Source organism: Amblyomma mixtum, chromosome 2 (assembly GCF_055824585.1).
Source record: "Amblyomma mixtum isolate Tamu chromosome 2, ASM5582458v1, whole genome shotgun sequence".
Classification (NCBI taxonomy): domain Eukaryota; kingdom Metazoa; phylum Arthropoda; class Arachnida; order Ixodida; family Ixodidae; genus Amblyomma; species Amblyomma mixtum.
The window spans coordinates 262039672-262064621 of NC_143013.1; the positions used below are offsets into that span (position 1 = coordinate 262039672).

Here is a 24950-nt window from a genome sequence, read left to right on the forward strand (position 1 = left end):
CGTGGAGACGCCAGCGACCTAGAAACTATGGCTAGGGACGTTTCAAAATTTTGCGACGCCATTTTTACCTAATTTTGCAACAAAAAGTACCCAGAAATGTACCTAAACAAACGCCATTTTAGAATGACGTCATTAAAAGTCACGTGACATGAGGATCGTCTTCCTCCATTTAGCCTTACGCATTGTTTTGCGTGCGCTCTGCGGAGTCTTCGCGTGGTGCGAATCTAACCTTCCCGCTCGACGGAGCGTTAATTTTCCTGCCGCTTGCCGGGATCACATGGGCTGCGCAGTCACGCAGCAGTCCCTCTTTTATCGCCGGTAAGCTACGGCGGCAATGTTGCGGCCGTACTCGAAAGTGAGCCCGGTGTTTTCTCCCAGCACGGCGTAATCCCCCACCTCCTCCGTTGCCGTCGTCGTCGCACGGGTGGTTCCGTCTCACCGGGATCAGATCGACACGTTCGAGGAGAAAGGAGAGGAAAGAAAAACAAGGATGGCCGATTTCTTACTGGAGCGCGAGCTGCCCAACCTAAAGGTTGCTGTCGACAGCAACACCCTGGAAGCCGACAACGATGACTGCATGGACTTGGACGAGAGCAGCAAAGTGGAGAAAGGCGCCGACATCACGGAGTCGCCGCAGCAGGTCGTCGTGCCCGCTCGAGTCGCCGACCGCGCGCGCAAGAGCTCGGACGTGAGTGTCACTATGCCGCAGTTTTACTTCTCGCTAATAGCTTATTAATGGTGTAGTCCGATCGTTCCTGACACGTCGGGGACGAACGGCAGTTTCGATTCAAGAGCGCGCTGTGCTTTCGTCTACTGCGGCCTGAGGTATCGGTGCCAGGGATGCGCTGTGCCATATGCGAGGTAGTGAGCCAGCGGGTTCCGATCACTTCCGTCTACTTTCGCTCGCGAACACCTCATCAATGTAAATTTCTGTGCGCGTGGTTTCGCTTTTTGCGCTACGTTGATAAGAAAAGAAAAGAAATAATTTCTTGGCTGTTTTCGAGTAACTTCATGCGGTTCCTGTGCCGCTTTCGATTGGAGACGACGTTTTCGGACGCCTTATTCGCGCGGGGTGTGTCGTTTTGATTGCTTTGTAAGAAAGTAAATGCTCTGTTGCCGCGATATCGGTCACTCCGACGTGATTAATGCGCGCTTTAGTTCCGGGCACGTTGCGTGACGGTGGCTAGCAAATGGAGATTGTCTCTCTTCTTGTTAAGAATTGCGCATATCGGAGTTCACTATTGAAACTTGTTAGCTAGTTAGTCTTTCGAAAATTGTTAAACAGCACGGAGACAGAATCGGGCTGCGCTACATTACATACCAAGCTGAGGAGCTCTATGCTTTAGACAAATTAACATGTAGACTAACGTTTGTATTCACAAAGCATAACTGGTGATTTAAGAAGCGAATTTTGCTAGTCCTTTCAAATTTTTGGCTAGCTTTGACTTGCAACTTCAGCGATGGTTGTTAAATCTTAGCTTTGGTCAGCTATGCTAGTGGTTGAAAAATGAAACTCACTTCTGGTCATGTCATTTGTAATCCCATGAGGCCCTTCATGTATGATGGAAAGCTGGTTTTGTTATGATTCTGTTGTGTCAGGAAATGGCAGCGGATGACGGCGATGACCCAGAAGCCTACATGGTCCAGTTTGCTGAGGTCTACCGGAGCCTAGGTGTCGATCCTAGACGGCCAGGAGGTACGAAATGGTTTTTACTGCTCAATTTTGTGCCTGCTTCAAGGTGTACTTTCTGTCTGCATTGACCCGTTCAGTACTTTTTATGAACTTAGCCTATCAGTAGAGCCTGGTTTGGTATTTCATCTGGTTTGAACAATCTTTTTGTGTAACATTTAGTTGATCACAAATAGACAGAATTCTAATTTTAACTTTCTTTTGGTCACTGTGGTGAAAAATGATGGAAGCTTCAACATTTGATTTACTTTCGTTATTTTTTTCAGCGTTACGCATTGGTCAAGATTGGCATGACAGAGTAGTAGTGTACATAAAATCAGGGAACAGAATATCTGGCAGTGTTCTTTTAAGACTAGTGTGATATGTAAATGTGCAGAATCCCACCTTTCCAATTCTCTGCTTCGTGTGCATCTTAAAGAACCCCAGGTGGTCGAAATTTCCGGAGCCCTCCACTACGGCGTCTCTCATAGCCTGAGTCGCTTTGGGACGTTAAACCCCACAAACCAAACCAAACCAATCATGATGATTTGTGCAGGCCTCGGATACTGAAATTTATTTCATCTGGTTTGAACAATCTTTTTGTGTAACATTTAGTTGATCACAAATAGACAGAATTCTAATTTTAACTTTCTTTTGGTCACTGTGCTGAAAAATGATGGAAGCTTCAACATTTGATTTACTTTCGTTATGTAGTCATATTTGTGGACATGCCTTTACTCAGCTAAGATGCACTGTTCTGGTACAATTAGTGCTGGCACCTATGTCATCACAGATGTGCCAGTGTTTTTAAAAGATGGTGGCTATAGCTTTTTTTTTTCATTATGCAGCATTGTTAGGAAGTTTCTCTTTTGAAGTTTTTCTTTTCTTTTTTCTATCTATTTCAGGAACAAGACTGAATGCCGTACACGTCAGAGGCGTGACCGACATGGGAACAGAAGACGTGCTGGAATACTTCAAAAATTATGACCCTACTTCCATTGACTGGATCAACGACTATGCTTGTGAGTTCTGTAACTGTTAACTCCTCCTCAGCTACTGCTTTGCTGGCAGATATTCCCTTGGGAAATGTTGTGAGAGTTTCATGGTACCTACTGTTTGTGACACATTTCAATGCTTTAAACACGTCATGTGCAGTTGGTGGTGGATGTGTGCTGGTCATGATGACACATTTTAAAAGGACTTTAAAGATTTGTTCCTTGTAAAAATCGACTATGTAACTCTTTCTGACAATGTTGATGTTTCTTTGGCACCGAAAGACAGTTATTGTTGCTGGGAAAACGCTATTTAAAAATGGAACATTTTCTTTCCTGCCACTCAATTTAAACTTGTGATTTCAAGACTTGAAAAGAACGTGTTCACTGGCTGAAAGTGAACGGCTGAAGAAATTCACATATGCCACCGCAGTTTTCTTATGAAAACAGCCAGTGGCAGTGATGCCTGCATTTAATTTTTTGACATTTCCCAGCTTATAAAAAGTCTTTTTCTTATTAAACAGCCTCTTTGTCATAAGAATGAGGTAACCAACCGATATAGACCAACTCTAGTACCCTTTTGAAGTGAAGGCTGTATTGCTGACACACTCAAGATTTCACATCGGGCACGTCATTACTGTGTATCCAACAGCCGTCAGAATTTTGTTTTTTTTATGTGTGTTGCTCGCGTCTTTAGTGGCCAAATGTGATCGCGTGACTTCGGATCATTGACGCATCGTTAAAGAACCCCAGGTGGTCGAAATTTCCGGAGCCCTTCGCTACGGCATCTCTCATAGCCTCAGTTGCTTTGGAACGTTAAACTCCAATAACCCAATAAACCAATAAACCAACCAGCATCTTGCTACGAGATATGAGAAGATTCAGCTTCTGTTTTCGGGCTTTGTGGACTTTCTTGTGTGTTGTGCATGCAGTTTCATTAGGAAGTTACTTTTCTTTGTAGAATATACAGTTCTGAAGATGACCTTTTTTTTCTTTCATCAGGAAGTGTTTAATTCGCTTGTAGCTTTCAGCCATTTGGCCTTCTAAAAAAAATTTGAGCTCTTTTTCTGTCAACACTTGAAATATCTATAGCCATCTCCAGGGCCACAGTTTATTATTATTTGTTTTGTTCTTCTTTTCTTTTGGCCATTTTTTTGCTCTGCGCTCCTTCCGTCTTTTCCCCCCAATCCCGTCCGCTACACAGAGTAACATATAAAAACACTGGCTAAAACCCCTGACTTTTCACTGAAGAGCTCCCTTTCTTGGGCCTTTGCATCATTAGTTCACATGTCATACCTTTGTAGCATGCTGCCACTTGCCACATGCTGCCACGGTGGTCCACTTGTCATTGTTGTTGTCACTGTGTTCAGGCAACGTCGTGTGGCAGCGAAACCAGGATGCCGCTCGTGCCCTGCAAGAACTGAGCCGACCACTGCTGGTCAAGCCCAAGGCCAGGGGAGAAGGGAGCGACTCCCCCACAGGAGAGGCCAAGCCTGCTCCAAGTTGCGTGTCTCCGCTGAACCGGCCTGAACAGGCAACAACCAGTGGAGGCATCGTCCGTCAGGAATCAGCCGAGGGTGAGTAACTTTTGCCTCTGAAACATTGTACAGCGATAGCTGCGAATGCGAAAAGCCCCAGATTCTGCAACGCTGGCATAGGCGTCCACACAGTGAGGGAGGTGGGAGGGGAGGGAGTAGGAGGAAAGGAAGTAGCAGGTGCAACACAACAATGGGTACGGCACCGCAGCGGAGACAGCAAAAGCGAGAGGGATGCTCTGCAGTGTAGAGGCGCAACGTGGTGGGTGTGGGATTTGGCTAGTGCGGCTTGGTGGAGAGCACTGCACTGGCAGTGCAGAGTGAAAAGGGGGAGGGGGTGTCACATTTCACAGCATAACAGCTATTGCTGGGTTCTCGCATTAGGTAGCCTAAGATGGCTTGTTCCCTCTAAGATGGCTGAGTGGCTGTGGTGTTCAGCTGCTTGCGCACAAGGTCATGGGATTGAATCCTGGTCACAGGGGCTACATTTTGATGGAGGCAAAATCCAAAAGCCATCCTGTTTTAAAATATCAGTGCACGCTAAAAAACCCCAAGTGATTGAACCCCTCACTGTGGTGATTCTTGGCTACTGAACCAAAGTACTCGGGTTGAATCCCAGCCGCAGTAGCCTTGTTTTGATAGAGGCGAAACGCGAAAGTTGTCCATTTGCTCTGCAATGTCAGTGTGCGTGGTGTAAATTAATCCGGAGCGCTCCACTGTGACATCTCTCATAGCCCACTTCGCTTCGAGAGGTTAAACCCACAATTTACGTTTACTTTCTCATGGCAAGGTCCAGATGTAACCCTGAAGGAGGCAATATCGTCTCCTTGCCTTTCCCAATAACCAAATGTTGTTTAAAGAAGAAGACGGGCATACATGTGAGCCGTATGGCCATCACCTAGTACTTGCTCCTGGCTCGACTGGCTGATCTTGAACTGCTGTTAGCCCTGCTCCTGTTCTAAAGCTTCTCCAAATAGACCCCACCTTACAGTTGTTACATTTACAAAGAGTACTTGCTGTTAAGGTAGTTAGTTGAAATTCATGTTAGGTAAAACACACCATGGGCCTTATTTATGAGATTTAATTTTGTTTTCCTTCCTTTTGGTTGTGGTTTCCCAGTGGTGTAGGCAGTGCGGGACAAGACAAATGACAGAGGACAAAAAAGGAAGTGAGATGAAACAAAACGAGGTGTCACAAAATACAGCTCCGGGATGAGACAAAACACACAGTTTGTCTCGTCACCCTTCATATTTTGTGTCCTTCTGATGTTTTTTAACCAAAATTATTTAGTTTTGTGACAGTCGCTGTTGAAGCCGCATAGAAATCAGCTTTCAAGGGTCAGGTGGATTACTTGGAGAAGTTGTCGTGGGTCCATCAAACTTTGAGTATTGGAATAGGAGCACCTGCATGAGAAGCTGGAGAAAAGCCTGGAGAATAACAAATACCAAGGGTTAAATTATTATTGGGGATAGGTAAAGATACCCCATAACCTATGTCACTGGCCTCCGTGAGCTTGTATTTTACGCTTATACCCAAAGGTCGCTCAGGTGATCAGTTTGTCCGCTCATAGACTCTGCTACAGTGCTTGCTTGGTTTTGTGTGTATCTGTGGTTCCATACACCACTGTGAGGCCATTCTTCAGAAGAGGAGTAAGGAATGCACTTAGGAAGGGATCGATGTTGATGACAGTGGCAGATTTTCTTGGCACAGCAGCAGCTTTAAGCGAGTGAGTCTCAAAAACAAGATTGAAAAGGTGACAAGATATGCATACGTACCCCAGCATGTGGAAGCTTGTAAGTGGGCTGTGCAGAAATTCTGACTTGAACATTCCCATTTCCAAGGACTATCACATTTGCAAACATGCTGTAAGTAAACTATATATATCCTCTTTCATTCATGCTCCATTTTTTTGTTTCCATGAAAATGAATATTTTTCTGCCTGAATCGTGTACTTATGCCTCAGGAAAGATAATGTGCTAGTGTTCTAGTGCAAAATTTGCCCAGTTAATTTCTTACAGGGATGTGCAGAATTTCATACAAAATGTCATAATTGATAGAAATAGCAACGCCGAAATGCTAGGACTTGTCAAGTAAACACCTGGAGGATTGCGGAATCAATATCTGTTTCGAAGATGTGCATTATGCTTGAAATTGCAAAAAAGTTAAATAATGTTCTTACTGGGGGGGCAAAATCTGTCTGCATAAAAATGGCGGACGGCATGCTACTTCGCTCACTGGTTCATGAAATATTATTTACTATCGTCACTATAGCACATCAAAAGCCATACTATATGCTATGTAAAGGATACTAAATTAACCTTAAACCAGAAAATTACGGCTAGGTGCAGCACATTGTCTGAAAAAGCTGTGAGTTAGCTTTTGCACACAGTTGTGTACAAAGCACCGGAAAGGGTTTAGCCATGCCAGTTGTACAAGTCCTGTTGCAGTGAATATTGTCTGAAACTCTTCGATTAGGCCTTTTTAGATAATAATGCTGATGACATTGCAATCCATATTACTCCGGTGTACTCTTGGGAATTCCCAAAGGTTGAGCATATTTGAGTTAAGGAAGTAAGCACTCATGAGCACCCACCAGAGCACTGCCATGCAGCTACAAAAGAAAGCACAACTTCCTCATATTCTTCATAGCTGAAGAATAGTCCCGCTGCTCAGACAATGGGTGGTCCTAGCTTTGTTCAAAGCCCGGACTAGGATGAATTTTTCTTCTAATTCTACTACTTCTTCTACTTCTACTTCTACACTTCTACTCAGTAATGTGGCTACCTAAGAGATGCCACATTACTGTTTAAAAAAGTCATGTAAAAAAATGCTTCCTCGTGAAGGAAATGTGTGTAAATGTGCCAACGAGTAGTGAAGGTGGTCTGAACATCCTGGACTCTCTTTTTCTAGAGCTGTATGGATGGTGCTTGAAAACATTGTCTCTGTACCCTTTAGGCCAGTACTATCTCAGAGCTAGGCCATTGTTGCCATTGTTGCCATCGTTGTATAATTAAAGGTGCACTGAAGAGCATTCTGAACATGTCTTTTTGCTGTGGAAACTCGATCCACACGTTCCTAGCATTCTTAGAAACAGTGACTTATTGCCCTGTGTGGCCGATTTCCCCAATTAAAACGAATTAACGTCCGGCTCCCGCCTTTTTTTTTTTAATTCTGCCTCGTACGGTGGGCGGAGTCGACCAACGCGTGGAGCGCCTTTCACCCAGTCCTGTGGAGGTTTCTAAGAAAGCTCGGAATGTGTAGATCGAGTTCCCGCGGCAAAAAGACAAGTTCAGATTCCTCTTTAGTGCACCTTTAAATATGCAAAAATGGAGAGCAACCGTGGCACTTATCTCCTTCCTGTGTGCTCTAACACGCTGCTTTTGGCAATCCCCAGGTGGTGGTGGAGATGGAAGTGAGGAAGTTGTGGTGATGTCGGATGACGAATTTGGCGACGACGCTGGCGTTTCCGGGACCCCGGCCCCCAAGGGCCCAGTTCCAGAGCGCGAGGAGCTGGACATCTCGGAAGTGGGAGTCCCCGTGCCACCCGGAGAGTGGCGACGTGCCGTTGTGCCTCACCCGAAGGCCAAAATCCTGCTGCTGCGCTTTTCAAACAAATGTGAGCACCAAATACACATCCGCACCTTGTGGTTAACAAAGTCCGCTTGCGATGATTCCATGTCAGGTACTCCGTGCTTTGAGCTAATTCATGCAGATCTTTAGTGTTCTTGTTGGCTTTCAGTGTTTTTAAAGGTTCATTGAGAACAAATCGAAGCTGGAAATCGAAAGAAATCGAAAATTGTCGTTGTTTATGCTTAGTGATGTGTAAAACAGGGTGTCAGTTGTTTAGGTACCATTTTAATGCGAAAGCATAATACATCCCACTAGCACAAAAGCCGCCATCCGTTGGCATCCATGGCACGAAATTCCTCAGTAACGTCACCATGCTCTTGCATGATTTCAACAATAGACCATAAGATAGTGGCATCTACAGCAAAGAAGAAAAATAAAATCTCTTCCAAACGTATGGGGAATCAAACCAAGGGCTTTTAGATTGCAACGCAAGCATGCAATAAAGGTGAACCTAGCGTGTGCAATTTTCCTTATGACTGTATGCTCATGAGTGGGTGTGTCATTAGAAAGGAAGGAATTTTTAATGAACCTCACAACAGAGCTCACGGTGAGAATGCTTTCAGATTCAAAGCATGTAAGCAGTCATATGTGCCCTCCATATTTTTTTGGTTATAGAGCTGTCATACCTTTAGAATCAAAGGGACTGGAGGCAACAACACTATGTGTATGATTCATTGCAGGCCATTGACGTTTTTTGTAAGAACAAGCTTATAACTTTTTAAAGAATTTGCTTCTTTAAATGTTTGCCTTGAGAATTCCCCAATAATGTTTTTTTTCTTTCACTCTCTCTCATTTGTCTTGGGCTTTGTATGAGGTGCACCAGCATAACAGTGGGTTTGTGCTTCATTATAACACATGTGGTTTCGTGTGTAATCACCCACATAAGCCACATAAACTGGCTTCAAAGTTTAAACACTTCTTCAGATACCGTCTCATCATCTAAACACCAGGTTGAGCCATTTGACGCTGGCCACATGTCTGGTGGTATTAAGGGGGGACACTGGTCTTGAAAAGAAAATTTTATTAATTTAGTAATAGTTATGAAATTTTCAGGGCACAGGCATTTTTGTGCGCTGATTCTAGATATGTCATTTAATTTCATGTAAAACAATTCCTTGAGCACTTATACACTTTTTATGCAAGTATTTTGCGGAGAGTTTTGAAGAAAATTTGCTGCAGGAAACTCGCTGAACTGTATGCCATTGGGTTCTCTTGACACCAAGGAATACAATAAGGGTAAAATTATCATCCTGGCTCTCATAGAACTTGAGTAATAGGGTACTGAAGCTGCCACTTCACACACAGGAATACACATTTTCCTTCTCATTTCTGAAGCGACAACTTCAAAACTCTATAACATAAGTTCTATGATAGGCAGGAAGACAATTTCACCCTTATTGTATTCCTTGGTGTCAAGAGAACCCAATGGCATACATTTCAGAGAGTTTCCTGCTGCAAATTATCTTCAAAACTCTCCGCAAAATACTAGCATAAAAAGTGCATAAGTGCTCAAGCAATTGCTTTACATGGAATTAAATGAGATATTTAGAATCAGCACACAAAAATACATAGTCCCTGAAGATTTCGTAACTGTGACTTCATTAATAAAAATTTTTTTTTCAAGACCAGTGTCCCCCCTTAAAGGAGGTATGTGCCACAAGTAATCAATGCTCCACACATGTTTGAGTTACTGTTGTGTAACACGGACTGACCACGGTATCTTGTGCTTTGGGCATGCCAGCATCTTGCAGTAAAGCAACCTGTTCAGCTCATGGTTTCTACTTATTTTGAGACTTAGATGCAATGTTTCTGTCAACAGATGACAAAAAGATGCCCGGAGCAGAGAAGCACAGTGAATATTACAAGAAGTATGGGAACCCAAACTATGGTGGTGAGTACAGTGCGTGTCTGCAGTTGCTGCTCTGGGGCTGCGTCCTACACACCTCATGCATTAAACTTTTTAAAAATGTGGCGTTTCCACTTCCAAATAATGGCTATCTTTCTCACCGTGCATCTGTGTGCTTCACAGTAAATAGTACCTACAGCCAAAGACAAAAATTAATTATGAAAAGTTTGCTACTGTGTTTGTTGTTCTGCAAGCTCTGCACTCTCTGTGTTGAAAGCTCATCTAGGCAAATGACAAAGTTGTAATTACTTTTTGCCTACGCTTCTTTTTGAGTCATGTTTGCTGAATTGTTTGCTTAATTCAGCCCTTTTGTTTGTACTAATGTTACCTGTCTATGTAGTTGAATCGGTTCTTCTAGTTTTTGTCTGTTTGCTTACTTGCTTACATATTGTTACATGATGGCGAGCCCATGAGAGAACGACACGACGGATGGTGATAGCGTGATTTTAATGGCTGCGGGCCTAGCGCAAGTGCTTCTGGCCGCCACTGCCTGCTCTGTCTTCTGGTCCATGACATGTCCTGGGGCCACTGAGCGATCGTCCCGATCACAAGATAGAAAAAGGGCATTGACGATGTGAAGCACGACATGACAATGAGCATGAAGGAATGATTGACTAGAGAAAGGAAGTTGAAAGGCTTGCTGCCATGGTGGATGATCGGATGAGTGCTGGCCCATGAAGCTTCCGAGCCACAGGTCACCTGTAGCCGGCAGCCAAGGCTTATGGGCGCACCAAACAGTATGGGCTGGGGGCTGTCTGCTCACATGTCTCGGATCGGTGAGGTCATAGGGTCTGGTCATGGCCATATTATCAATTCGTCGTGTCTTCAGGTCGGTGCGGGGGACGGGGTTGGGGCAAACGGTGGGATTGGTTTTGGTCTGGCGGGCCTGGGCACAGCGAGGCGATGCGGACCAGGGTGGTAATGATTACCCCGTACGTCACACCAAATTTTACATGACGGCAAGCTGATGAAGAGAGAATGACATGACAGATGGTGATGACATGATTTTAATGACTGCGGGGGCCTAACTCGAGCGCTCCTGCTTGCCACTGCCCGCTTCATCTTCTAGTCCGTGATAGTATTGCATTACCTAATATACCTTTCAGGCGCAGTTTTTTTTTGTTTTGATGGGTAGCAATAATTTTTCTGCCTAAATATAATGTTCAGGCCTCAAGAAAAAGAAATTGCCAGTTCTCTAAAGAGGAAGCGGGTAATTTTTTTACAAGGATGTGCAAAATTCCGTGCAAATAGTGAGGTTGTTAAGAAATAGTAACATCGAAATGCCCAGGTTTGGCAAATAAGCACCCGAGGGATCATGGAATCACTCTGTGTTTCGAAGAGTCACGTTATGCTCAACATTAAGCAAAAACAGTCGACGTGATCGCTGGCGGCAAAATTCATCTGAATAAAAATGAGCGGATGACGTGCTACCCAGCTTACTGTTTGAAAAAAAGCTGTGAGTTTGCACTCGTGGCAGAGCGCCCGCCTCGGCTCCATGAGGTGGTGGGTTCGATTCCCGCCGCCGGCCGGGTACCCACCGGTTTTCTTAAAATGGGTACAATCTATGGCCCGGCCTGGTGCTCGGCTTCCTAGGGCTGCATAGGTTGGGAAAGGAGCCTGCGCCTTCAAATCCCGTCACTGTGGGCAAAGATTCACGTGGACAAAGCGAAAAAGGGCCACAAGTTGGGCTTCTACCACACGAGGCGGATTTAGGGTTGCTTGGCGGCAGAACTTATCTCTGATCCGTCAAGGCAACTGTGGTCTAAGACCCTTTTCCCAAGCATCTCACCCTAGAAGAGCCGAGCACCAGGCCAGGGGAAATCTTGTACCCATTAAAGAAACCGGTGGGTACCCGGCGGCACTGGGGATTGAACCCAGCACCTCCTGAATGCGAGGCGGATGCTCTACCACAAGACCACCACTTCGATTATAGTGGTCTGCCACTCAGTTGTGTACTAAGCGCCTGAGAGGGTTGATTGGAATCTAACGGTATCTTTGGCTGAAAGAACTCATGGAGTTTTCTGATCTGACAGCAGTTGTGTTGCATTTATTTGTGCTGCACTCACGCGCCAAACAGGTGACAACATAAAGCTGATAGCATATGTACTGCAGTGACCGATATGCCTGTTTCTGTGAGAGTGCTGAGAAACATCTGGCATGTATGTAGCAGTAGGCATGTACAAGGGCGTCCGCAGAATTTTTTGCAGGGGGGGGCCCCATTGGTTGTTGGCGCCGGAGGGGGGGGGGGTATGTTCGTAGCAAAAAGGCACTATTTGCGGAGTAAATTTATTTATTTATATACAAATAAAATAAATAAGTAAAATACACACATGAAAGAAAAATTACAAACAGCAAATTAAAGCAAGGCTAGGAGAGATACATTGGAGTTTATCAACGAAGAAACAATTAAAATTAATAAAAATGCAAAAAGATACTATCACTTCGTGGAGAAGAGTGCTCAGTCTTGCTGCATACGGGTTCTCGACACACCCGGATTGATGACCAGCACACAGCACAATATGTTCACAAACACGCAACGACAGTCACTCAGTCAGTCTTCCTTGAACAGAAACTGTAGACGCCTCGGATTTTTCTGGGCGAATTGCGTGATGACACTGGTGATAAATTCATTTCTGTGCTTCATTACACGCTCTCGGTGCACACTCATCATACAAAGGCCGTCCAGTCTGTCGTTTGTCATCGTTGAGCGTAGCCACGTTTTCACTCTCCTCATTGTACTGAAGGAGCGTTCGACCGTTACAGGTAGTAACTGGCAAAGCCAGAGCCACCTCAATGGCTTTTGCAACACCAGGGAAGAATGTCTTGGCCTGATGTAGAAGCTCGCAGTAAGTTATTTCTGATGGGTCCCCAGTTTTGTTGCACCACATCTCGTACCAAGAGATGGCCTCTTCCTTGAAGTTGTCGATGCCGTAAAAGCACTGGAGTTCTTCGGCGAGAACAGCGAACTCAACACGGCTCAAGTGCTTCATTTTTGATGGATGCAGCTGGAGAAGTTTGAAGCTCCTCTCATTGCTTTCAGAAAAGCGCCGAGCTAAAGAAGCAGTGAGGGAGTCCAAGTACGGCACATATATTGCCACACGGTAGTATTCCTCTGGCGACTGAATCCCGTAGTTGTCTCGGTGGGCCTGACGAGAGACTTGTCTTGGTACAGATATCACCACATTTAAGTGATTGGCTGCCTCCCTTGCTGCATTCATGATGTTAGAGAACTCCTCTACAGCGTTTGTCCGGTGGCCGCGAAAAATACGTTGTAGCTCAGTGATGTGGCCATGCACAGAATGGAAGTCCATGGATACACCTTGCAGAATGTTCGTAGCTGGTTCGAGCCGAGCGCTGTACTTCGCTACAATATGCAAGCAGACGATGAAAGATGAGCTTGTTGTTGCGCAGTAGAGGATGTGAGCTCGTTGTCTAGTTGCAGCGTTCGAGCATGATTCCGTGGACGCGAGCTGCTCGAGTGCTTCGACTATGGCCACGTAATGCTGAGAGAAGATCCTAATAGACTTGTACTTTGCAGACCATCTTGTCTCACACAGCATCGGAATGTTGGGCACCAATTTTCTCCGGAGCACGCTCTCGCGGAAGAAGTTTATGGTTTGTTTGATTATCCCAATTGTGTTTCGAATTTCAGAGACGTCGTTCAAATCGTTGATGACGAGATTTAGTTTGTGACTTGCACAGTGGAAAAATAGTGCCTTCGGGAACTGTTTTTGTATAATTTTGTTCACTCCAGCTTCTTTTCCAGCCATTGTAGAGCATCCATCGTACCCCTGTCCAACGAGGTTCGAAAGAATCAGTCCGACATTCGTCAAAAGCTTCAAGATTGCCGCGGCGATGCAAGCGGAGTTTAATTGCTCCAGCTCTACAAATCCCAAAAACTGCTCTCGAACGCACACTTCGACTTCCGCCTTGTCAATAAAGCGAACGCCTATAGACATCTGCTCTTTTCCTGAAATATCTGCAGTTTCGTCAGCAAGAACGGAAAAAGCAAACGCTTTGTTAGTTTCGGTAACTATCTGCTCTCTCAGGATGTCGCCACAGATTGTGATGATCTCGTTCTGGACGCGGACAGAAGTGTACTTGGCATTGCCAGCAGAAGAAGCGAAGTGCTCCTGAAGTAGAGTATCTCCAGCTTCTACACGAAAGTCAAGCAGATCATTGAAGACTCCACTATCGGACTGCTTGCCGCGAATCGGCAAGTCATGCGTCGCGCAAAAGACAATGGTGGAAACTATTGGAAATAGTTTCTCACGGTTCCTTTCAACTTGCGCGTGCAGTGCTCTGTTCAGCTGCTGTACAACGGGTAGCTGCTTGCCTTTCATCACATCCATAAAGTTATGTGAGGCCGTCAATGCCTCCTGGTGCCATTGGGATTTTACGTGATCCCAGCACGCCTCGTGCATTTTTCTGTAGTTACTGAAAGCGCGCACGATAAAACTACCTTGAGTACCCCGGTGAACACGCGGAGGAAAAATGACGCAAAAACGACAAAAGGCGCCTTTCGCTGTCGCTGAGTACGCAAGCCAGGGGGCGTAATCTCCCAGCCACTGATGTCGAAAAGGCCTCTTTCCAGGTGTCGCATCCTTCTTAAAATCATATGTGACATTTGGCGACCATGGCTTAGTAAGAAGACGTAACTTCAAAAAGTCCGGTATGCCAGTGAGTTTAGCTTTGCCTAGAAACTCTCCTAAGTTATATTCTTGAGGCAAGTTATTTGTTTTCTTGATGTTGTCTCCGGACTTCGATCCCAAGCAAGGAGAAAGGGAATCGTTTCGGCTTACTGCGTGACCGGAGCTCGCTGGTGGAGTTCCTTCCATGGAGACGACGACGCCGGCTACTGTCCGGTGATGAAAGGTTGCATCGCTCTGGTCAAATCCGGACTTGAATCCCAAGAAAGGAGAAATGGAATCATCTCGGCCTGCTGCATCACCTGAACTCACTGTTGACAGAGTCCCTTCCATGGAGTCGACGACATCAGCTACTGTCCGGTGATAAAAGCTTGCATCACTCTGTTCAAATGCTACACCGTTGTCACATGTCACACCAGAATCTGCAGGGGCGCATTTGGATAATGCTTCGTCAGACAACCGCTGACGCTTGAAGAAGCGTCGAATATCCATCATTCGGGACCGCGCGAGACAAAGCTGGCTATGGAGTTCCTCGGGGTTGGTAGTGTTAAAAATATATACACATTGATTGGAAAAACGGTTGAATGCGTACGTTGAAAACAAAAAATGACTATGTATGCAGCGAAAACTTATTTACAAGATAAATGCACGCTCGCAGTTTCATACACCTCGCTCCATCTTGCTCGCGCAACCGCACAGTCGAGTATTTGCACACACACTGCTCGCCGCTCGTCGTTTTCTCGTCCGCTGTCTTGGTTGTTCTCAGCTTCGTTGACAACCGGCCACTAAAAACACCGAAGCACAAACAAAGAGGCGCGCACACGCAAGGAACGCCGCGCGACTTCCGAGGGGAAGGGACACTCGACACTCCGGTCGGAAAATTTGTTTTGTGTGTTTTTATGAGGTTCAGAGCCCCAAAACGACTCAGGCTATGAGGGACGGACGGTCTCTTTACCATGCACTGACATCGCACAGTACATGGGCGCTGTTGGGATTTGAGGCCCAGCCAGAGGTGACAGGCGAGCCAGGCAGGCGCCATCGGGCTGCCTTGACCAAAGGCGCTGGTTTCCGGAGAAGACGCAAGGAACGCTGGTGTGGGGGCGCCTCTGGAGACTGCGTCACCGTGAACAAAAGCAGCTAATCCCCTTTGCCGAAAATTCTGAAAGCGGCGCTTGTACCGAACTGCGCTCTCCCGTGGATCGGAGGAGACAGCGAGTGGCGGCGGCGCCAACTCATCGCCCGCTTGCCCCTGAGCAGTCCGACAAAGCGGGGATGGACACGGCTGATTTGTCCCTCCCTCCTGAAGAATTCATCGGTGGCCGGGGTGTGCACTGTCTGCCTCCGTGTCGCTATCTCTCTAGAGATCAAAGAAACAGGCACACATCTCAAGACGGCTCGAAACACATGCTCGCCGGTGCCGCTGTATGTCTGCAACGACGCGTCCCCGGACGCGGCACTTTGCAGATGTGACCCAAAGCGTGGAAGCAGGGCCGCTTTTACTCTTTTGGCTGAGCGCACCGCCGCCCCTGACGTGCGGCCATCACTCACGGTTCGAGTGAGTGATTTTCCAGGGGGGTGCAGCCGCCCCCCCTTGCCCCCCCCCTCCGGACGCCCATGGGCATGTACTTCATCACACTGCGCCTTCTGGCCACGTTTGTACACATGGAATGTTACTTACAATAAAACAACTGCATGTTGAGTCGAAATTGCACTGAGAATTGTGAACAAATAATTTTGGCAGTTGCTGTAGCTAAAACTCCAGAACATATGCATCACAACCATTAAGCATAATGCCGTGGTGCGGTACTTGATAAATCTGCGCCAACAGAATCGCAGCAGATCGCAAGCATGTATGTGCATGCGTAAAGCCCGACTTGCTAACCCTTACCGCAGATGTCTGGTTTACACTTGGTCTTGTGTGTTGTGTTCGCTAATAAAAACTGAACCTTTAATAAGTTCACGTTATTGAAGTGCTTATTTGTACAAATCATTAACCGCAGTCATTCACATTGCCTGCTTGTAAGGATAGCCTCAGAGATTGGAGGCCACGGTGAACGGATGCCACAAAGATGCCATATTCTGAGAATGCTTCGCACATTCCACTGGGGCACTCGGAGACGTGATCCTCATGTCATGTTGCATGTTACCTTCCATTCACCAGCGCAGAGGCGGTGCATATCAGCCGAAGACCCCATAAATTTATCTCTATTGTCTTTTTGACTCATGGACTTCCTTGTATATGTGCAGGGTACATAGCGCTTCTGTTGGTCCTACAGTTTGAGGGTGGATGATGGTTGTGAAGGTGATGTGTATCGGCTGAGCAACCTCGAAGATTAAAAAGTTACTTCACTTGTATTTTTTTTTTTCCCAGGCATGACGGGCCTCATCAGCAACTCACGGAAGCGCAGGATGCGGGAGGCAAAGAGTGCCTCCTTTGCACTGGGAAGCGCTAGGTCCATGGACACTGGAGGTGCGTTTTTTTTTCTCTCTCTCTTGCTCACTATCCCTTTTTTTTTATGTGCAGTCAATGCAGACAAGGGAATATATATATGATAGTGACCATGTGAGGCATGGCCATGTCTTTTTCTTTACATGGAGTACAGTGCACTGTATAATGGCTCTCTGCTCAATTTCTGTCATTCTGGCCCTTAGGGCTGCATATGTGCATAGGGGTTGGAGTGGATTGAAATCATTAAGGAGTGATTATATTGCAGTTTTTGTATGCCTCACGTGACCTCTATTTCATAAGGGAGCAGTAATTACTCATTAATCTCGACCCAAGCGCAGCTGTATAGCTGCACTTCCCCTAAACATTGGACAAACACCGTTCCCACTTCAAGCTGTTGATCAATTCGCTCTTGCTCTACCATGTGCTAGCCACCCCTGTTAGCCAAGTTGATAAAGCGACTGCTCCAGTGAGGCAGCAGTCCCAGGTTTGAACCCCGGACAAGGATGAATTTTTCTGCAACTACGAAGGTTCTGTGAAAACTGCTAAGATTTCGCTTGTAGCTTTATCGCTGCTTTTGGGTGGATGCTAATGAGTAATTGCTCCCTTATTACAAATATTCTCCACCCTGGTAGGTTCCTCTAATCATTAGACTGACCTTGAGTCTATGTACACATCATAGCCACTGCTGGGCTGCTGAAGCCAAGAGTATGTGGGAGAAATTGTAAATTATATTTAGGGCACAGGTGTTTTCCAAATAGTGATCCAAGTTTACAAATGTCTAGTGTTTCATTGCAAAGAAAGAGCACATAGCGAAAATTCTTCTGCACCTTGAAGCTGTGCAGTTAGTACTGCTGGGCTCAATCAATTGTTGGCATGTTCCAGATGACAGTGACAGAGACCGATCCCTGCTTGGTGCCAGGCAGCGTGCGGTAAAGCGTATGCGCATGCGGATGTATGCTGATGAAGAGGAAGAAAAACAGCGGCGTGGAAAGAGGTAGGTGGTGCTGCATCATTCTCATCATTTACATTGCTGTCATCAATAACTTTGTAAGTGAGACATTTGACTTCTGTTATGCAATCACATAGCACCCAGCATGAGCAGCTTTTCCTTTACTGAATGTATTCGATTAATGTATGGTCTGTTAAGGTAATAAACTAGATTTTCTTGTTGCCAAGGTGCTTGATTCCGCAACTGTTTGAATTTTTGAATCGATGCAGGCGCCCATTTTTTTCTATCCCAATTCTTGAAACCGTGATAACAAGTGTGATGGCAAAAGTTCTGTACCAGAAACTAATGTAAATCTCACCCACCAGACATTAATAAGATATTGAAGCGGGTAGACCTTAAAGGTGCACTGAAGAGGATCCTGAACATGTCTTTTTGCCGCAGGAACTCGATCCACACGTTCCTAGCAATCTTAGAAACAGTGACTTATTGCCCTGTGTGGCCGATTTCTCCAATTAAAACGAATTAACGTCCGGCTCCCGCCTTTTTTTTTTAATTCTGCCTCGTACGGTGGGCGGAGTTGACCAACGCGTGGATCGCCTTTCACCCAGTCCCGTGGAGGCTTTGCTTTCGCTTTATTTTGTTTTTTAGGTTTCCATGAATAAATAGTTTCATTCGCAGATAATATAGCCGCAAAATAAGCCCGAAGAAATAAAAATACGCGCAGACTATTTGCTACTACGGACTACTACGTATTACTCCGCCGATGGCAGAGCGGCAAGCCGCCACGGGACTGGGTGAAAGGCGCTCCATGCGTTGGTCGACTCCGCCCACCGTACGAGGCAGAATTTAAAAAAAAAAAAAAGGCGGGAGCCGGACTTTAATTCGATTAAATTGGGGAAATCGGCCACACAGGGCAGTAAATCGCAGTTTCTAAGGAAGCTCGGAACGTTTAGATCGAGTTCCCGCGGCAAAAAGACAAGTTCAGATTCCTCTTCAGTGCACCTTTAAGAAATTCAGAATGATGCCGATGCATGATGTGGCGCAAAACATAGCCCAAAAGGAAACCCCATGGGCCCTGCACTTTTAACGAAAGCTGTACTTCGGAAATGTTGGTATGTACCAATCAGAAAAAAATGATAATAAAAATCTGTTTTTTTCCTTTCATATGTGTGCTGCACAGGCCTGGTGCCCTGGGAACACCCACGCCTCCCACACCATGGTCCACACCTGGCAACTCGCCAACGTCGGACGAGGAAACTTTTACCCGCTCTCTCAGCACAAGTGTCAGTGGCAGCAGCGTCTGGGACCGGTTGTCCGGAGGGCGGGCCAACCTGTTTTCCAAGAGACACGAGCATGAAGACGACGATGAATTTGGTGACGACGATCGAGACAGGTTTCCACTTCCAAGACGGTCGCGCTACGTCGACCTGGACGACCCTAGCTTGCGGGACGACTATGACCCAGCTGAGGATGGCTTCGGCGATAGTAGCTATGGCCACGACTTTGTGTTTGACGAGAGGTCGGGTCACGGGTCGAGAAGGAGCAGCCGCGGGCGGCGAGACGACGACGATGACGAGGGCGGTGAGGAAGATGCGCGCCGCCTGCTGTCGACGGTTCGAATGGCGGGCACAGACCTGAGGTCCAAGCTGGAGAAGCTGAGACAGAGCAGGACGGCACCAGAACGCATGAATCCGCTGCGAATTTCGGTGTCTAACGAGGCACCTTGATTTGCGAGAAACGAGGGCACGCTGTGGATTATTTTTGTCGGAGTGCAAAGACTGCAGCTGGATTCACGTTTCAAGGAGGGGGGTAGGAGAGGGAGGGATGGAGTGCTGGTATGGTCCAGAAAGTTGCCGTCACTGCCCTTTGAAAGCTTTGAAGGAGAGCAGCAGCTCGATGAAAAGTTTGCGTTGCTCAGAAGCAACCATATTCTTTCCAAAATGTCATCTGCGACCTGTGCCAGGAAAGCAGCAAAGAAGGTGAATGACAGAAACATTGCAGGTGTTTAACGACTGTTGTTTCCTCTGTGATGTGTTCAGCTTGTGTCTGGGTCGCAGCTCAGTAACTTGGTTCTGTTATTCCGGTAGCACCTTTGGCTATATTGCCTCACTTGCAGAATCAGCAGTTGTGCTAAGCATACAATGAGCCACTAGTCAGATGGGGTCAAAACTCTCTCATGCAGATTTTGTGCATGTTGTTGGCAAGTGCTGATATGAAACCCAAGGCAGTGGATAAAGCTTGAATGCCTTACTGATGAAGCCTGTGGTATTGCTCAAATACCACAATTTTTGCTGTTTTCAGTAGGCGCTGTATTTTTGTGAAGGCAACCACTTTCTATCTAAGAGCAAAAGCAGAAGGCCTCTTCCCTTCAATTTTGAACTGTGTTTGTAGTTTATGCAATGATGCTGCACACAGTGCTTGTTGTTTGATATGTTAATTAAATCTTGAACATCTGATGACATCAGTAGGGGTAAGGAACTAACTAGAGCTCAAAAAAAGTGATGGTGGTAGTGTTAGATGTCATTATTTTGTCAAGGGAATATCTGATGGCCAGCCCACAGCCTTTGGCATACAGTCCTCGGCACATGTTATTTTTATTGTGCTCTTTAAAGAAAAGGAGCCTGGAAGTTTTGAACCACGCGACCTCATGTAGGAGAACTTGAAGGAAGGAAGCAGACTGTGAAGGTGTCAACTAGTATGCAGTCTTTTGTGTAGTTTCTTTGGCTCCATGCTGATGAAAAGCATTGTCTGTCAGCACATAAATTCAATTTGAAATGGAAGGGTGGACCTTAAACTTTGCCCTTCCGCGGTGGCTCAGTGGTTAGGGCACTCAGCTACTGAGCTGGAGTTAACCCAGTTCGAACCCAGCAGCGGTGGCGGCGTTTCTATGGTGGCGAAACGCAAATTCGCCCATGTGCTGTGCGATGTCAGTGCACGTTAGAGATCCCCAGGTGGTTGAAATTATTTGGGAGCACCACCTCTTTCTCTATTTTCTTCTTTCACTCCCACCTTCCTCCCCTCCCTTACAGCACTGTTGGGGTGTCTACCGAGATGCGAGACAATTACTGCGCCATTTCCTTCCCTTAAAAACCAGTTTTCCATACTGAAATTTAAACCTTTGCTCATGGGCATACATTAGAAAATTTTAGCTCATAATTTTAGAGTGGAATTGTGAAGCCAGCGAGAGCAGTGAGCATTTAGTGATGAACTGTGGTTCCAGTTTGTTTTTAGGAATAACTAATAGGTGCAGGAGGCTGCAGCTTATAAATGTGTCAAGAATATACTTCATTTGTGCATAGGAGACTACATGAGGAAGAATGCCTGTGTAATTTGTCTGACAACAATTTTGCAAGTTACATTAGTGCGATGGCATGGTGCATTGAATGCGTTGTGTTACCAGGCAACCTGCACTAATGTTGCCGGTGCCAGCAAGATTTGTTGAACACAGTTTTTTTGTTTGTTTTGTAATGTTCACAATCGCTTATAACGATGTGCATACTTAGGCAGCAAAGTGACATGTGCACAACATGTCACTTTGCTGGGCACATTGCATTGTGTGGCATGCGCAGACAGCTATAATGCTGTTCAAGTTCATTTCTTTTTATTATTACTAAGGAGGAGCCAAGCCCATGAAGCAGTCACCAGTTTGAAATTTCTTTTTGGGCTTGTTGCGATCTTCCTGAGCTTGACAGAGCTGCCGTGCTATCGCAGTGGCCTAGACTGAGCAAGCAGAGTACGTCATCAGCTTCTATAAATATCCTGTCATAATGCATTGCACTGTACAAGTGTCATGTTGCATGTTGCCCAAGGTACGCGGGTGCTGTTCTTTGCAGGCCTGGATGCATCCTTTTCCTTCAGACTTTTTTTTGTCATTGTTGAACATTTCGTGTTTAATATGAAAATAAAGAACCTCATTACAATCGCAGTGAGTGCATTTTTTTTGTTTGTTTTCATAGGCAGCTCATTTCATCATACTGCTGCTCAGCACTAACGCCAGTTTTCCTTGCTAGGTTTTCATTTCATTTGAAGCCAGCATTTTGGTGCTCTGGTTTGCTCGCCTGTATAAAATAACTGAGCGCAATGGTATCATTTGCTCAACGATTAGAAGATACTGTCGTAGAGCTTTAAGCCGAGGCTGTCGTCCACAAGTGTAGAAAATAACGCACATTCAGCCTCTGCGCACAGAATTCCTCCACGACAAAAAAGTAGACCGCTACTCAAAGGTTTCTTCTTGCCTAAATAAGAAGCTTATCACAAGAAAAAAATTATGAGCTCTAGAATTTTAGTATGTGGATTGTTTGATAAAGTCAAACATTAAAAAGCTGATTTCGTTTACTGTTGCCATTAGCCAGCGGAGTAATACAGGACGCCGCAGACCGCGGCCCTGTGTTAGCAACTGCTGTTTTTTTTTAAGTTGTATCCTACTATAGTGCCAACGTTTTACTTAGCCAGTCCAAAACCACTTAGTTGCATGTATGGAAAAATGGGTATATTGATACAATTCACATACATGAGGTAGTCACAAGCTTGCTGACCATTGCGTGCTCCGTGTTCGTTTATCCTAGTGGAGTGGCAGTTATGTGCTTGCATGAAAAGTAAATACGAAATGGGGCTATGCCTGATCCAGTGAAAGGAACTCCAATTAGAAGTGAGCTATTGAAAGGAAAAGAACAGGAGTAACATTAGGCAACTGGAAAAGAGCTGAGTGAGTCGGGGAACAAATGAGGTAATGGTGTCCTATTCAAAATTGAAAAAAATGGCCATGGGCAGGGCACGTACTGCAAAGGCAAGATAACCCATTCAAAGGTAACTAAGTGGATACCAAAACAGCAAGCGTAGCAAGAGTCGTCCAGAGATTACAGATTCAAGAATTTTTTGGAACCAGCTAGCTGCCGTATAATTGGTTCCAAAAACACCATTGTAATCTTCAGCTTGTCTGTGTCGACCAGTGTCTCGGCTTGGAGTGGCGGTGGGTCTCGCAGTTTGCCAGATGGCGCAGCCGGCTGCTCTGCTTGCATCAATGAAAATTATCTCGCAGCCGACTGCAGTTTTTCTTCGGATCCGGGCGATTCACGCAAGTTCCGATGTTAAACTACCTGTAGTGCGCCAGCCATGGCGCCAGCCCTCGCCGGCACAACTTACGCGTGCTTCTTCCCTAAGCCTCCGGCAACGGGAGGTGAACGCCGCTGCGGTCGAAGTCTGCGGCGTCCCTTCAAAGGAACCCGACCGCACCCCGCGCGCCCCCGCATCTGGCCAGTTGATCTGGCGCGCTCTTTCCTTCTCCTCCCTTTTCCCTCTCGCAGCGGCGGGGCGCGCCTCCCGCGCTCCCCGCCGCAGCTCCGTTACTCAGAGAATAAACGGTTGAACAGAACAGACGTCTTGTCTTCTCTGAGGATCTCCGAGCAGCTTACGCCCTACAATTGGTGACCCGGTTTTTGACGCACCTAAGAAACGTAGAGCCAAGCTTTTCCCCACGCTGAAGACAGGACGTCCACGCACGCAGCTGAAATGGAAGTGGCCACCCCGCACTTGACCGTCGCTGCCGTCAGCACGCCCACACAGTCGTCGCCGTTGGCCGTCCCCATCACCACTCCTCAGCCGTCGCATACTGCATCCACCACCGCTACGCCTTCCGAAGTTAACCGCCTTTGTCAGCAGCTCGAAAAACTGATTGCGGCAACCACGCACTCAGAGCCGCCTCTACGCCGTGCACGTGGACGCCAACGTCACCGCTCCTCAACGCCTCGACAGCGCGGACAGAGTGAGCGAAGTCCATCCGCAGGCCCACGCATCTGCTATTACCATCGTCGCTTCGGCGCCAACGCCCGCCACTGCCTCCTGCCTTGCAGCTCAAAACCGGCCGGCCGACCACTAGCGGCGACGAGCGGTCTGTGCCAAGAAGAGTGTCGCCTTTTCCACGTCTACGACAGAACCACCGGACAGAAATTCCTTATTGACACCGGGGCCCAGGTGAGCGTTCTCCCAGCCACAAAAACAGAGCGTGCTTCCGCTGCAATTTCGTACCTGCAAGCAGTGAACGGAACGCGCATACCTGTTTACAAACAGCGCTCTGTGACGCTCAACCTCGGGCTTCGAAGGGTCTTCCGGTGGGTATTTCTAGTCGCCGACGTTGGTTCTGCGATAATTGGTGCCGACTTTCTAACGAAGCACGAGCTCCTCATCGACGTCAAGCGGAAGCGCCTCATTGACTCCGCAACTAAACTCTTTATTCACGGCATAGCAGCGCGTGCAACTACCGATGTAGCACCCTCATGTGCTACAGTTGCCAAAGAGCCGTTTGCAGCCCTGATTAATGAATTTCCCAAGTTAACGTCACCCCCGGATTGGACTCAACCCGTCTGCCACGACGTTCAGCACCACATCATAACATCGGGACCACCTGTTTTCTCTCGCCCACGACGCCTGGCTCCGGACAAACTCAAGGTGGCCCGTGCAGAATTCGAGCATATGCTGGAACTTGGCATTATTAGACCTTCATCCAGCAGCTGGGCATCTCCACTCCATCTTGTCCCGAAGAAGTCAGGAGACTGGAGACCATGCGGAGACTATCGTTTTCTGAACACCAAGACCGTCCCGGACCGATACCCATTGCCCAACATACAAGATTTCACGTCTTCTCTGCACGGTGCAACCATCTTTTCAAAAATCGATCTTGTTCGGGCATATCATCAAATCCCTGTAACAGAAGAAGATATCCCCAAAACAGCGATCACGACACCATTCGGACTGTTTGAATTCTTGAGAATGCCATTCGGACTTCGCAACGCTGCGCAGACCTCCCAGCGTTTCATCGACTCTGTCGTACGTGGCCTTCCCTTCGTGTTCGCCTACGTGGATGATATTCTCGTGGCAAGTTCATGTATTGAAGAACACCTGCACCACCTTCGCCAACTTTTCGAGCGTCTTTCGACTAACGGCATTGTTGTCAACACCGAAAAGAGTGAGTTTGGGCAACCAGCTCTCGTATTCCTCGGCCATCACCTGGACAACAACAGCATCCGCCCGCTTCCCGAAAAAGTGAAAGCAATCACCGAGTTTCCCAAGCCCACTTCAAGCACGAAGCTCCGCCAGTTTCTTGGCCTCGTAAATTTTTACCGCCGATTTATCAGAAACTGCGCCACCCTGCTTGAACCACTTGACCGCATGCTGT

General features: G+C 46.6%; 1 protein-coding gene across 1 annotated transcript; it reads left to right on the forward strand.

Annotated features, from left to right (window-relative positions):
• Window positions 1–187: 187 nt before the first annotated feature.
• LOC149363791 (uncharacterized) lies at window positions 188–20554 on the forward strand. Its single transcript, XM_089573730.1, has 9 exons — window positions 188–688; window positions 1600–1696; window positions 2575–2691; window positions 4032–4240; window positions 7590–7812; window positions 9646–9717; window positions 16753–16851; window positions 17713–17824; window positions 18960–20554. The coding sequence occupies exons 1-9, from the start codon at window positions 491–493 to the stop codon at window positions 19504–19506; spliced, it is 1674 nt and encodes a 557-aa protein (XP_089429856.1). The 5' UTR covers window positions 188–490; the 3' UTR covers window positions 19507–20554.
• Window positions 20555–24950: the final 4396 nt, after the last annotated feature.